This window comes from Leptonychotes weddellii, chromosome 6 (genome assembly GCF_054177405.1).
Source record: "Leptonychotes weddellii isolate Sample4059 chromosome 6, ASM5417740v2, whole genome shotgun sequence".
Classification (NCBI taxonomy): domain Eukaryota; kingdom Metazoa; phylum Chordata; class Mammalia; order Carnivora; family Phocidae; genus Leptonychotes; species Leptonychotes weddellii.
Window position 1 is genome coordinate 87,524,863 of NC_138374.1, and position 15,506 is coordinate 87,540,368.

The window sequence follows — 15,506 nt, forward strand, 5'->3', positions numbered from 1 at the left end:
TATATGTTAAAACAAAAGAAGAAGATAGTAGGAAGGGAAAAATGAAGGGGGGGAAATCGAAGGGGGAGATGAACCATGAGAGACTATGGACGCTGAGAAACAAACTGAGGGTTCTAGAGGGGAGGGGGGTGGGGGGATGGGTTAGCCCGGTGATGCGTATTAAAGAGGACACATATTGAATGGAGCACTGGGTGTTATAAGCAAACAATGAATCATGGAACATTACATAAAAAACTAATGATGTAGCATATGGTGATTAACATAATAAAATTTAAAAAAAAGAATGAATGGGTCAACTAGGAAATTAAAGAAGAATTTAAAAATTCATGGAAAAAAATGAAAATGAAGACACAACTTTTCAAAATCTTTGGGATACAGCAAAGGCAGTCCTAGGAGGAAAGTATATAGCAATACAAGCCTTTCTCAAGAAACAAGAAAGGTCTCAAATACACAACCTAACCCTACACCTAAAGGAGCTGGAGAAAGAACAGCAAATAAAGCCTAAACCCAGCAGGAGAAGAGAAATAATAAAGATCAGAGCAGAAATCAATGAACTAGAAACCAAAAGAACAGTAGAACAGATCAACGAACCTAGGAGCTGGTTCTTTGAAAGAATTAACAAGATTGATAAACCCCTGGCCAGACTTATCAAAAAGAAAAAAGAAATGACCCAAATAAAATGAATGAAAGAGGACAGATCACAACCAACACCAAAGAAATACAAACAATTATAAGAACATATTAGGAGCAACTCTATGCCAGCAAAATAAACAATCTGGAAGAAATGGATGCATTCCTAGAGATGTATCAACTACCAAAACTGAACCAAGAAGAAATAGGAAACCTGAACAGACTGATAACCAGTAAAGAAATTGAAGCAGTAATCAAAAATCTCCCAACAAACAAAAGTCCAGGGCCAGATGGCTTCCCCGGGGAATTCTACCAAACATTTCAAGAAGAATTAATACCTATTCTTCTGAAACTGTTCCAAAAAAAAAAAAAATAGAAATGGAAGGAAAACTTCCAAACTCATTTTATGAGGCCAGCATTACCTTGACCCCAAGACCAGACAAAGACCCCATCAAAAAGGAGGATACAGACCAATATCCCTGATGAACATGGATGCAAAAATTCTCACCAAAATACTAGTCAATAGGATCCAACAGTACATTAAAAGGATTATTCACCACGACCAAGTGGGATTTATTTCTGGGCTGCAAGGCTGGTTCAACATCTGCACATCAATCAGTGTGATACAACACAGTAATAAAAGAAAGAACAAGAACCATATGATACTCTCAATAGATGCAGAAAAAGCACTCGACAAAGTACAGCATCCTTTCTTGATCAAAACTCTGCACAGTGTAGGGATAGAGGGTACATACTCAATATCATAAAAGCCATCTATGAAAAACCCACAGCGAATATCATTCTCAATGGGGAAAAACTGAGAGCTTTTCCCCTAAAGTCAGGAACATGGCAGGGATGTCCACTATCACCACTGCTATTCAACATAGTATTAGAAGTCCTAGCCTCAGCAGTCAGACAACAAAAAGAAATAAAAGGCATCCAAATCAGCAAAGAAGAAGTGAAACTCTCACTCTTTGCAGGTGATATGATACCTTATGTGGAAAACCCAAAGACTCCACCCCAAACTGCTAGAACTCATACAGGAATTCAGTAAAGTGTCAGGATATAAAATCAATGCACAGAAATCAGTGGTATTCCTACACACTAACAACAAGACAGAAGAAAGAGAAATTAAGGAATCGAGCCCATTTACAACTGCACCCAAAACCATAAGATACCTAGGAATAAATCTAACCAAAGAGCCAAAGGATCTGTACTCAGAAAACTATAAAATACTCATGAAAGAAATTGAGGAAGACACAAAGAAATGGAAAATCTTTCCGGATTTTTGTTGTGGTTGGCTTCCAGTTTCATAGTGTTGTGGTCAGAAAAGATGCATAGTATGATTTCAAATTTCTTGAATTTGTTGAAGCTGGTTTTGTGGGCTAATATGTGATCTATTCTGGAGAATGTTCCATGTACACTTGAAAAGAATTAGTATTCTGCTGTTTTAGGATGGAATGTTCTGAATATATCTGTTAAGTTCACTTGGTCCAGAGTGTCATTCAAAGCCTTGTTTCCTTGTTGATGTTCTTTTAGATGATCTATCCATTGCTGTAAGTGGGGTGCTAAAGTCCCCTACTATTATTGTATTACTGTCAATTAGTTCCTGTATATTTGTTATTAACTGCTTTATGTATCTGGGTGCTCCCATATTGGGTGCATACATATTTACAATTGTTACATCTTCTTTTGGATTATCCCCTTTATTATTATATAGTGTCCCCATTTCTCTCTTGTTACAGTCTTTGTCTGCTGTTTTTTATGTTGCCTCTCTATGCAGGCTGCTGTCTCTTTAAGGGCAGCAACCCAGTTATCACTGCCCTCCTGGTTTGCCCAGTGCTGAGTCAGTTCACTTTTAAAGCTCCAGGCTCTAAGTTCCACAGGTTTTACAAACTCAGGGAATTCAGCCCCTCTGATTTTTAAAGCCAAACATTATGGGGAATTGTCTTCCTGATGTGAGCTCCCTGGTGCAAGGGCCTGTTTCTCTGCCCTCTCCACATGCAGCTCCCTCCCACCTGTGGGCAGCTGCCCTCCGTCTTTCTTCTTTCTGACTTTCCTAGCCTTTCAGATGCAGCTTCTTCTCTATATTTACTTGTGGAGTTTGTTCTACCAGTCTTCAGATCACTCTCCAACTTACTGACTTGTATATGGATGATATCTACTTATAAATATGGGAGAAGGTGAGCTCAGGGTCCTCTATCTTCCCAAGCTCCCAGTCTACTAAAACCCTATTTAAAGCACTCTAAAGTCTTTGCCTTAGAAAAAAGTCTGGAGAGAGCGAACAAGTTTAAATTTTATCAATAAAATTTAGAGTCCAGTACACATGCTAATATTTAGGCAGAACCAATTAAAAATATATATTCTATGGTATAGGTCAGTAAACTTTTTCTGTAAAGGGTCAGATAGTTAATATTTTAGGCTTTGCAAGCTATACTATGTCCAGCTACTCAACCCTGCTTTGTAGTATAAAAAGAGCCATAGACAATATACAAATGAATGGGCATAGCTGTGTTCCAATAAAAGTTTATTTATAAAACCAGGCAGCTGGCCTGATTTGGCCCAAGGCTATAGTTTGCTGACCTCTGACCTAGGGCTTTCAAATCACCAGAAAAATAAAAAGAAGAATGAGTTCAATAATGAAAAATTTATCCATCCAACAAAAGCCTGGAAAAAGGTGGGGGGCAGGTGGGGTTGGTGGAGGAAGCAGGGGCAAAGAATGAAAAAACTTAAAGCAAGATAAAAGAAAGGAATCCAAATGGATCAGTAACCATGATAAATGGCAATAGGTTAAATTCAACTATTATTCTAAGATAAGACTACTAGATTGCATTGACAAAATAAAATTTTTTTAAATAGAATAAAATTTAGCAATAGTGGCTATAACATATGTATTAGAGGCAAAGGCCCAAAAAAATTTGAATAAAAGATATGCCACCCTTTAAGGTAAACAACACAAAACAATTAATGGAAATGAAGTAAGACAGCACATAATAAACAAAAAGATATAATAATCACATGTAATAATGTAGCTTCAGAATATACAAGGCAAAAACAGTCCAAATTAAAAGTAGGAACTGACAAATTCATAACAATGAGTAATTTTTTTTTTTAGATTTTTTTTTTATTTATTTATTTGAGAGAGAGAGAATGAGAGACAGAGAGCATGAGAGGGAGGAGGGTCAGAGGGAGAAGCTGACTCCCTGCTGAGCAGGGAGCCCAATGCGGGACTCGATCCCGGGACTCCAGGATCATGACCTGAGCCGAAGGCAGTCGCTTAACCAACTGAGCCACCCAGGCGCCCACAATAATGAGTAATTTTAACATGGAAGAATTTTTAAAAACTTTTTTTCAGAAGCTGATAAACCAAGCAAACCAAAAAACAAATAAACAAAAAACAAAAGAGGAAGCCTGTAGATCTGAACAACAGATTTGAATCAACAGTTATTTATAAATAAAGAGAGAACAGTGCAACAAATATCCTTCTTTTCAAGCACACACTGGAAATATTTTCAAAAGTTAACAAAGGATAGCAACAAATTTCAAAGAACCAATTATCAGAGACTACATTCTCTGACAATGTTCAGACACTAAAAGAGATTCTTAAATAACAAAGGAACTAAAACAAAATTTACGATGAAGAGTGCAAAATATTTAGAGAAGAATGACTGTTTCGCAATCGCAGTTTATAGTATTGTAGAGGAAAGAGACAAAAATCATTAGTCAAAAATCAATATATAATATAGAGTGTATGGATTAATTAATATATAATAGCTAAGTGTGCTAAGGGCTCTGAAGGAAAAGCAGAGTGCCAGAAGAACATGTCACTTGGGAACCTAGCATCTTCTGGGGGTGTTAGGTTCGGTTTCCAGGAGGAAATGACATTTGGGGGTGGGGAAGGAGGGCATGCATATTCCAGACAAAAGGAAAAGCAAGGAAAAAGATCCTGAGGAGTGAAGGAATTAGGGGTACTTGGAGATCTGAAAGGCAGCCAGTGGTGGGAATGCAGAAGCAAGGGAGAGTAACCTCAAACTGTGTAAATAAGTGATACCTAAAAAATGTAGGTTCCTGAAATACATAAGGAAACAAACAAGGACTGCTTTTAGTCAAATTAAACATCTTTAAGAATATAAAAAACAGGGGCAACTGGGTGACTCCATCGGTTAAGAGTCTCAGACTCTTGATTTCCACTGGGGTTGTGATCTCAGGGTAGGGAGATCAAGCCCCACAATGGGCTGAGGCTCAGTGCAGAATCTGCTTGAGAGTCTCTCTCCCTCTCCCCCTCCCCCCACCTCCCTCTCCCTCTCTAAACAAAAATAAACTAAAGCAGTAATTAAAACACACACACACACACACACACACACACACACATATATAACATTATTCCCATTTAACTGGAAAAGTTTTAAGAAGGTATTCTAAGTTTACAATTTTCAAGAACTTGTTCATTGTTTGTCTCTTAACTGCCACTATTGACCAGAATGGTAGTAATTTCTCTAAGTCCTATCTTAAACTGTATTTTTCACACCTAGTTAAGATGTTAAGTATTAAAATCATCCTTCATACCACTTATTATATAACTTCTACCTGGAATGGCTTTCCATAAGCAATCAATTGACCTGGGTATTCATGGAATAGGGTAAATAATCCCAACTGTGAAATCAAATAGCTATCTGGAGTTCAGGACGTTAACTCTCCCTTCTAATTTTTCAATTCCACACCTATAAAATGGGGTTAATAATCAAACTTGATGATGGGAATTTATAGGGTTTAAGTGATAATCCATGTAGAGGCAGAATGGTACAACTGTGATACAATGATGGCAAACTTGGTAGAAATCCCAACCCCACCACCTAAGAGCTGTGTGACTTTGGGCAAGTTACTTAACCTCTCATTGCTTAGGTTTCCTCAATGTGACATGGTCTTCACATACTATCTATGCTATAGTTTTGAGAATAAAATAATTCACGTAAAGTACTTAGCACTCCATAAATATAAACTGATATTAGTATTAAAACTGGTTTTATTGTTCTATAGTTAAGAGAAAGCCTAAATATCTAACAAGATTTGATTCTTCCCCTCTGCCCTTAGTCAAGTCATCACAACTGACAATCCTAGGGACTCATATTTTGCTTTAAAGGTTTTTAGATGCTGAAACATATTAGCAAACAAAATTTCACTGTTCCTAAATAAAAATTTTTCAATAGCCTTAATACATACCTGCTTCTTCAGGACCAATAAACCAGCAAAAATCTTGAAACTCCTTCTAAATCACTAATTTCATTTAAAGTTCTCATAACTTACAAATTCATTAGGTATTTTCACTGTTTATAACTGTATGCTACACTCAATGCATTCAAAGGCAAGGTCTTACATGTCGTTCAATGTACTTGGTACATCTGTTGTAAATTCCAACTGTTTTGTTTCCTCTTTCAGATAGAACATAAACATTCACAAAACTCCAAAGCTGTGACATTCTAAGCAAAACTGGGCCCACTCCAAGAATTTTCATTGAAACAGAGTTAGATTTACGATGTTTACATCCAACGTCTTTGCACCAAAAAATTTCACGTCTCTTCCACAATGTCCCAGAAGCTGAATTACTTGAAGGAAATCTAATACAAAAAAGCTGAGAACTCAACCAATTCAAACAGCCCAAATTCAGGGGGCTGCCATCAATGCAATGTGTCTTACAGGGTTCTGGGCCAACCTAGCATCAAAACTACCATTCAGGGTAGAAATTAAAACTCTGCAAGAGGCTCCGAATAAGAATAACCCAATTTGAAAAGTGAAGAACTTGATAAATATGATCTTGCTGTTATTCATCCTGTTTCAATTAGCACATCAGAGCCAATTCTGGGGTAAATTTACAAACTGACTAATATTCTCACAAATCTGCTTCCTAATTAATTAAGTGCAAACAGACCACAACCCTGTCTGCATATGCCTTTTTGAAAACAAAATCTAAAATTGCTTTGAAATAGTCTCCATGAAAATAGCATTAATTTTCCAGCCAAAACACAACACGAGGATACAGAATACTGGGTTGAAAGGCTAAGAGGAAACTTATAAACCATCCTGACTCATTTTACTGAGAAAGAAACTAAATTTCAGGAAGGACAATGTTATAAACAATGCAGTAAAACTGCTTAATGCATAAATCTGTTATAAGAAAGGACACTTTCCAACAAAACTTCAGGACTCTAATATTTCAAAAGGCTAAATTTGGGGAGCACTACAAGTGGCTCCTCCCACCTCCTGCCCAGTGCCGACCATGATGGATGATCAGAATGGGTAATAGCTGATAGCTGCTAAATCAACTAGATGTAAACAATAATCCTATTTCATGGATTTAAACTAGATCCAGAATTTAACTGAGGAAAAATTTTAAGTACTTTGTTCCTTAAACAATGATAGGGATTTTCTTTTTTCCTACTGACAATGGACGTAGAAGTTGAAATTTGTTAGCATTTTAATCTATTGCTTTGTTACTAAGAAGTCATTAACTTTACTTAAAAATTAAAAGGTAATGATATTAGCAGTAGTGTGGTGGTAGTAGTAACAGAGTAGTAATCATAATAGTAATACTGTCTAACACATATAGCACTTTAAGTGTTGGACACTGTGTTTAATACATTAATCCTTACATTTAATCATTTAATTAATCACTTAGTCATTTAAGCATTACATTCAATACATTTAATCCTTACAGTTACCCATTAAAGAAGGTGTACTATATTATTCTTATTTTACAGATAAGGAAACAAGGTACAAAGAGGTTAAGTAATTTGTCCAAAATCCCATGGCTAGTTAAATAGCAGAGCCAAAATTCAAGCCTACACAGCCTGATTTCAGAGTAAAAATAATTCATTTCATCGACGGAATTTAACTACATGAAAGTAATACTGAGGACATCAAAACAAATACATTGCATAGTTTTTAAATTAAAAAAGAAAAAAGAACACAAGAACATTCACCTTGTTTTTCTTCCCTTTTAAAACCTGAGCCCCCAAATGACAAAATGTACTTCAATCTACAAATGTAAAAAGACTTGTAAATGCCCCAAGCGCACCTCATTATTTTTTCCTACCATCTATTCTGCACACTAAGGTCTCTCTTTTCTAGCTCTCTTAGGAGAAGTAAACTTCCACATCTACATAGATTAACTATAGGACTAAGAACTGAGGCTGCCTACATGCACATGACTTTATTATTTGTGCCAAGAAATTCTTACCCAAAGATAAGGCTGTAAATCAGTAAATAACTTCATTATTTACTTCAGGAACTTCCCAAAAGTCCATTTACCCCAACAATAGACTACTCAAACAGTCCCCTTTTCGCAATATTCCCTCAACTGGACAAACAACTCACTTATTCAACAACTGTGTACTTACAAGGCTTGGTTAAGATCCTTGTCTCACTGTTTCCGCTAATCCTAAACTATTATATCAGGAACTTACGCAGTTTCCATCACTGCACTGAAAGACCCACCTTAAATCTCTCAAGGTCACACCCAAAACTCTACAATATCTGCCCATTATCTCTCCCTGGTAAAGTTGACCAAGACTGTCAAGATGTGCTCTCCTTGTAGTGAGCAACAGTTTTGTTGATTAAAGCTATTCTGGCCTTCTTTGGGGGAGTTAACAGTCAATAGAAGGAAATGAACCAATTTGATTTCAACTGCTCTCTTATCAACAACACCTTTTTTTAAAAAAATCTCTTCTCCCCTCATGCCTATGCTAGACCATAGGTGAAATTAAATATACCAGGAATTGAGATCACTATAGAAAAAGATAAACATAAACCAGCAATGAAAGGGCCTGCATAAATCTAATAATAAATTCAACACAAGGCTTCAAACTATATTTCCTTGCAGCCACAATTTAAACTTGAAGCTGAATTGGATTATTTGCACATTTAAAAAGTGTCTAAAAGGATTCCTAAAATTGAGATTTAGAAAAAAAAAGCCTTGAAATGCCAAAATTTAAAGTATTCTGCCATCTGATTAGATTTTACAAAAATTTTCTTTAATCAACTCATGTTTCTAATGTTATGTACCAAATATAGACACATGAAATATAGCTAATCTTCAAAGAAAGCTGACTAAAAATTATTTAAACCTGTATAAATATAAAATTAGTCATTTTGACATCACGTTTTCATTTAATCAATGTTATTAGATTTCAGTTATATTTATCTATGCAATTATTAAAGTATTAACTAGTATTTACTATAATTCTATTTTATTCCTGTCTCTCCAAACATCACATTTTGCTGAAAAAATTAAAACAGTTAAAAACCCAATTGAGAAAAGAGAGGGAAAAAAAAAAACAATTGAAACGTATTAAGATACCAAAGATAAGCTTTTTAATGAAGTTGAGGCCCTTAAACAAGAATTTGTCTCATCACATTAAAACATGTGTGTATATTATGTATGTATGTGTATGTGTGTGTGTGTGTATGTATGTGGGTATAAATGTGTGTGTATTCATCCTGAGGTAATCCCAATTTTGTTTTCCATAGCTTATCAACACCAGCCCTTTCAAGTAGTACTATTACTGCCTGTGTAAGTGTTGCTAAACGTGTTATTGTAAACATCTTGCTATGGAGCCATACGTGTCGAGGAAAGAAGATGGAGGTTACAAGAGACCAGGTCTGCATCTTGGATTCCCTACTCTAAATTGGCAGAAATAACTTATTCTCAGATAGCCTCAGCCCACTTATCTGGAAAAGAATGATATATCCACCTACTTGGCATAATTGCTGTGAATATTAAAGGAGATAATGTATAAGGTACTCAGTTTACAACCCAGCACAAGGTGTTAAGGTCTCTGTAAATGTTCGTTACCCATCATGCATGTTAGTTCCCTATAACTGTGGTCCTAAGGATCTACAAGATATTAAAGCACTTCCTCAATAATTAAAGAAGTATTCATTATGCAACAAGATCTTTAAGGTTCAGATCCTTTCAACCAATAATTCTATTTCTAGGAACCTAGCCAGAAGAAATGACTAGAGATACTGTCAAATATTAATGTACAAAAATATTCTTCAAAGCTATATTTTTAACATCAAAAACCTGGAAACAACCTAAGTATCCCAATATTATACTACATCTATATGACTGCATAGTGTACAACTATTGAAATACTCATGAAGAATTAAGAGCATCCAAAAATGCTCCCTAAAATTAAATTAAAACAATAGCTTACGGACATACATCTCAACCATCTTAACAATTACATGTCAGTGTACACACATACACACATTCAAAAGAAAAGGATTTAGAGGAATGACTATATCAAGATAATGGGAAAACAGGTAACTTTTACTGTTTCCTTTCTTACTTTTTTTCCCAAATTTTCTACTGTATACCTGAATTACTTTGATATTTAGAAAAAATAAAACTAAAAAACCCTTTCAATTATGTTTATTATTTAGAATATTCTAGTTTTTTAAGGATAATCTTTTAATTCATACCCATCTCATTTCCAAAAGGATTTGGAATAGTTGACAAAACTACATACAGCAGACTAAAATAAATAGAAGACAAATAAAGATAAAAAGCTTGCAAACTCTCAGTATACAACCATCTGTACAATCTACCTATCTATGTATGTGCACACATGTGTATATATGTGTGTATGTGTATATATATATTTATATATTCAAAGAATTTTGTTTCAGATACTAAAAACTACAGGAAGTTTCTCCAGCTTTCTCAGAAAGGGCATACCACAGATATGGTAGACATTGTTTTAAATTGTACATTAGGAGAATTATTTCAGTGAATTAAGTGAATTGGTTATGTGATTGGGAGGAGAGGAGGCAGATTAAAAGTCAAGGAATCAAGACCTGAAACAGGATAAGCATGACCATGATAAGCAACTCAAGGAAAACTTTTTTAAGAATGTAGATGCAAAGATATATATAGATGGAGACAGATTTTTCCCTCATGTCACCTTTATTCATGTCTTTAAAGAAAAAAATTAAAATACTAAAATTATATTTTAATTTCTGCATATATAATACACCAAGAAAATAAACTAACAAAATAAGCTCCTATTAACAAAATGTATTTGGATATACTGTATTCAAGATAGCACTTACCTTCACTGATGGCATGGGGCTTAATAATGCAACAGGTACAATTCGTAAACTTAGCAGTGTTTGCTGGTCCACAAACTCCACTTGAAGGAAAAAATAACTCCATTTCCTAAAGACAGAGAGAAATAACTTCGGCCTATGTAATCTCTTATCTTAAACTTCTAGGATATTTACATGAGAGGGGAAAAACTATGCAATTAAAGTTTTATAATATAAATTCTTTGCTTCAAGTTTTCCAAAAATGATTTTAACAAGACTAACTGATTAACTGAACCCTGTTTTAAGTCTTATAATCAAAAGATCATATAAAAAAGTATTAATTAAAGTAATGAGAATATGTATCATTCTGCCCCAGGATTAAAACTAATAACATCTTAACATATTTTGAATATTGGCAGTAATGAAAACAAAGTTCCTATTTTCCCCAAAGCATTAGTTCATAGACACAGGTCCAATTTTAAACTCTTTATTAAAATATGTAAAATTAAAAACTAGGGAATTCTTTATAGAAATAGATTAGTATTTAAGAATCAGAACCACAAAATTACTTTTAACCAGTCAAAACTAATGAACTGGGGGGCTCCTGGCTGGTTCAGTCAGTAGAGCATGCAACTCTTGATCTTGGGGTTGTAAGTTCGAGCCCCATGTTGGGTGTAGAGATTACTCAAAAATAAAATCTTAAAAAAAAACAAAAAAACAAAAAAACAAATGAGCTTACTACAGTTCTAGCATACAATTAAATCATATAAACTTTATTTTATAACCAGATTCAGGCTATGTTATTTGCTTTGCACATGGTTCACTTAGATGACAACTCAGCAACAACTTGAACAGCCCAAACACAGTCACACTAATTAATTTTTAATCATTTAGACAGAAGCTTTCCTGCCTCTAAGCTTTTGATACTGTTATTTCTACTATTCCCTATAAAACCCTCTGTCCCAAGGTCCAAAGAATTCTACCAACTTCAAATGTCACCTCCTCAGGAGGCCTTTTGTGATGCCCCCATTCAATACCCTGTACTTTTATAAAATTGTGGTTATTTGGGTAATTGCCCTTCACAAATTTCAAATTTGAAACAAGTAACTAACCTGCATAGCTTTGTAAGTCCTTTAGCACCTAAACAAATGGCTCAAATACTCATTTTTCGTTGAATTTAAAAACGGAAAGATCATAGGATATGTAAGTGTGCCACACTGACGTACAATCTTAAAAATCACAGAGAAGATGAGGAATTGTCCAGAGTAATGTATATACCAGTGCAATTCTGGCATTAAGATATTTTAGAATAAAAATGTTCTATTCCTTAGACATCAAGTACTTTTCCATCATACTGCTTCCTTTATTACTCTACTTAAGTAGTAAGAACAGTAATAAACAACTTCCAGCCATCTGTATTGTCATGGCTCCCACGTTTCTGCCTCCAGTCCAACCTCCTTCCTAAACTCCACACCCATATCTATGCCACTACCACTACCACTTAAATTCATATTTAAAATGTCCTGATTTCCACTGTCTCCCATAAATCTGTTCACTCCCACCCTGTTTTTCCTGCCCCTCCAACTGCACAGGCCAAAGAAAATAAACTTATTCCTCTCCTTTTCTTAGCCATCCATTCAATCTATCAGGAAATCCTTTGTAATGCACCCAGAATCCAACCACTTCCACATCTGTCACCTTGGTCTATGCCCACCAATTCTCCCTTTGATGACTCCTAACTGATGTCCCAAGCCAACCTCCCCCACATATACATACCTACACCCACCTGGCCTGATCTACTCTTAACCCAGCAGGCAGCAGGAAATCTGTAAAACATCATGTCGCTCCTCTGCACAGAACTCTCCAATGGCCTTTCATCTCATTCGGAGTGAATGCTAAAGTTCTAGATGTCTGCAAGGCCTCATGTGACCTGGCCCCTAACTATACCTTGAGCTCATCTCCTAGTCCCATGAAAACACTTAGATTTCCCACCCGGCCTCACTGGCCTCATCCACTCACTGTTCACCTAAATGTAGCCAACATGTTCCCACCTCAGAAACTTGGCATGCATTGTTCCCTTTCTCACGGAACGTTCTTTCTCCCTGATATTTGCATGGCTTTCTCCCTCACTTCCTTCTGATCTCTGCTTAAAAGTAGAGTGAGATTATGCTAAGTAAAATAAGTCAAACAGAGAAAGTCAATTATCATATGGTTTCACTTATTTGTGGAACATAAGGAATAGCATGGAGGACATTAGGAGAAGGGAAAAATGAAGGCGGGTAAATGGGAGAGAGAAATGAACCATGAGAGACCATGGACTCTGAGAATCAACTGAGGGTGTTAGAGGGGAGGGGGGGTTGGGGGATGGGTTAGCCTGGTGATGGGTATTAAGGAGGCCATGTACCGTATGGAGCACTGGGTGTTATACAAAAACAATGAAGCATAGATCACTACATCAAAAACTAATGATGTATTGTATGGTGACTAACATAACATAATAAAATTGGGAAAAAAAAAAAAAAAAAAGTAGAGTGAAGACTTCCTGACCCTACCCTTAATAGCATTCCTCACCTCTACTCAACACACAATCCTTCCTCTTTTTCTATCCCTTCCCCTGCTTTATTTTCTCAGAGCACTTACCACCTGACATGTTTTATGTCTATTTATTTATTATCTAGCACCCCTCCAACCATCAGAATAGATGTAGGCTCCAAGTGAGTCAGGACCTTGTCTTGTTCACTAGAGGTTTCTCAATCAATATTTTGAAATGACTGAAATTCAGAAACTGATAAATTCTGCATGTGCTAAATAAAATATATCTATCCACGTTGCACAAATGAGAGAAATGACACCCTGAAAGCCTGAGTAACAAGCCCTTACAGGTTAGCAAGTGGCAAAGCTAGTATTTAAATCCAGGTCACACTGGTTCCAAAGACCTGAGGAACCTTTTCCATCATCTGGCTTTCACAAGTAAAGAAGCTGTGCTCAGTTGTTCTACCTCTAGTTTTAGCCAATTATTGGGCCAACTACTTTGGCCTCAACTTTCATTTCTTTTCTTCCTCAACTTTTCAAAATGAAAATTCCAGCTTTCTCATTTACATATGCTGAATAAATATGTATTTAAGGCAAGGAATATAAAGGTTTTATTTAAATATACCTTCCTAGTGAAAGTAATGCTATTTCATGCTTTTGCTTTCTCTTTCTCCCCGCACAGGTTGTCCTTTCTGTCCCAATTATCAATCTAAGCCAACATTTGCAAAAGCACTTCTACTAGGTCAATGTATGGCAACTAAATTAGAGACTTCACACAACAAATGTAAAGTCACACAAAAAAATTTTCCTTTGTGATTTGAGCTGCTTACATAAATTGCATAAAGCTCTTCTCCTTCCAAGAGTCCTTGCTATTACTCTTAGCCTTTTATATGTTCCTAACTGCCTAGAAGGGAAAGACAGAGATATGGAACTTTCTCAAAATATAAAATAAAGATTCATGGAGTCTTCAATTTTTTTTTACTCTATTTTATTTAACAAATTGTAAAGTATACAGTTGCACTGCATAATTTCACCTAAGATCCATGGTAATCTCACTAAAACATCTGACTACTCTACATTCATATCTTTAATTACCCTAATAAAAGTATCACGAAATGGTTGCCAGTTAAAAGTTTCTCCAAAACTTTTACATTATAATTTTAAATAAATATCATTTTTGTAAATGACCTGGACTAAAACATTAAAATATTGAACTCTCTACATACTCTAATATCAAATAAGGAATCTGTTCTCAGAAAATCCAAAAAATTCAGAAATGAAACACAAAGTCCCATGACTTAGTTTCAGTTTTATATTTAGCTCCATGATGCAGCCTTATTTACAAATAAAAACAAATGAGAACCTAACAAAATGTCCAAAAGTAAGGGGATATTTAAATAAATCATGTTCTATTCATACAATAAAATATTCTGCACCCACCGAAGTTTACTCTTATGACAGTAATCTGCTAACATGTAAAATGTTATATTAAGTGAAAAAAAACGAATCAAATTAAATTAAAATCATGTGTTGGAGAGGATGCAGAGAAAGGGGAACCCTCCTACACTGTTGGTGGGAATGCAAGCTGGTGCAGCCACTCTGGAAAACAGTATGGAGGTTCCTCAAAAAGTTGAAAATAGAGCTACCCTACGACCCAGCAATTGCACTACTGGGTATTTACCCCGAAGATATAAATGTAGTGATCCGAAGGGGTACATGCACGCCAATGTTTATAGCAGCAATGTCCACAAATAGCCAAACTATGGAAAGAGCCAAGATGTCCATCAACAAATGAATGGATAAAGAAGATGCAGTATACACACACACACACATACACACACACTGGAATATTATGCAGCCATCAGAAAAATCCGAAATCTTGCCATTTGCAATGACGTGGATGGAACTAGAGGGTATTATGCTAAGCGAAATAAGTCAATCAGTGAAAGACAAGTATCATATGATCTCACTGATATGAGGAATTTGAGAAACAAGACAGAGGATCATAGGGGAAGGGAGGGAAAAATGAAACAAGATGAAACCAGAGAGGGAGACAAACCATAAGAGATTTTTAATCTCAGGAAACAAACTGAGGGTTGCTGGAGTGGTGGGGGGTAGGAGGGATGGGGTGCTGGGTGATGGACATTGGGGAGGGTATGTGCTATGGTGAGTGCTGTGAATTGTGTAAGACTGATGAATCACAGACCTGTACCCCTGAAACAAATAATACATTATATGTTAAAAAAAAAAAAGGTAGG

The 15,506-nt window shown here is 35.7% G+C and overlaps 1 protein-coding gene across 8 annotated transcripts in view; it reads right to left on the reverse strand.

The window, feature by feature from the left end:
• NME7 (NME/NM23 family member 7) overlaps positions 1 to 15,506 on the reverse strand; it is a 250,753-nt gene that overhangs the window by 165,534 nt on the left and 69,713 nt on the right. For all 8 annotated transcript variants that reach the window (XM_081824558.1, XM_081824556.1, XM_031034967.2 and 5 more), the window contains exon 7: positions 10,741 to 10,846. In XM_081824558.1, the coding sequence (XP_081680684.1) occupies positions 10,741 to 10,846 (106 nt within the window). The remainder of the gene's footprint in view (positions 1 to 10,740; positions 10,847 to 15,506) is intronic.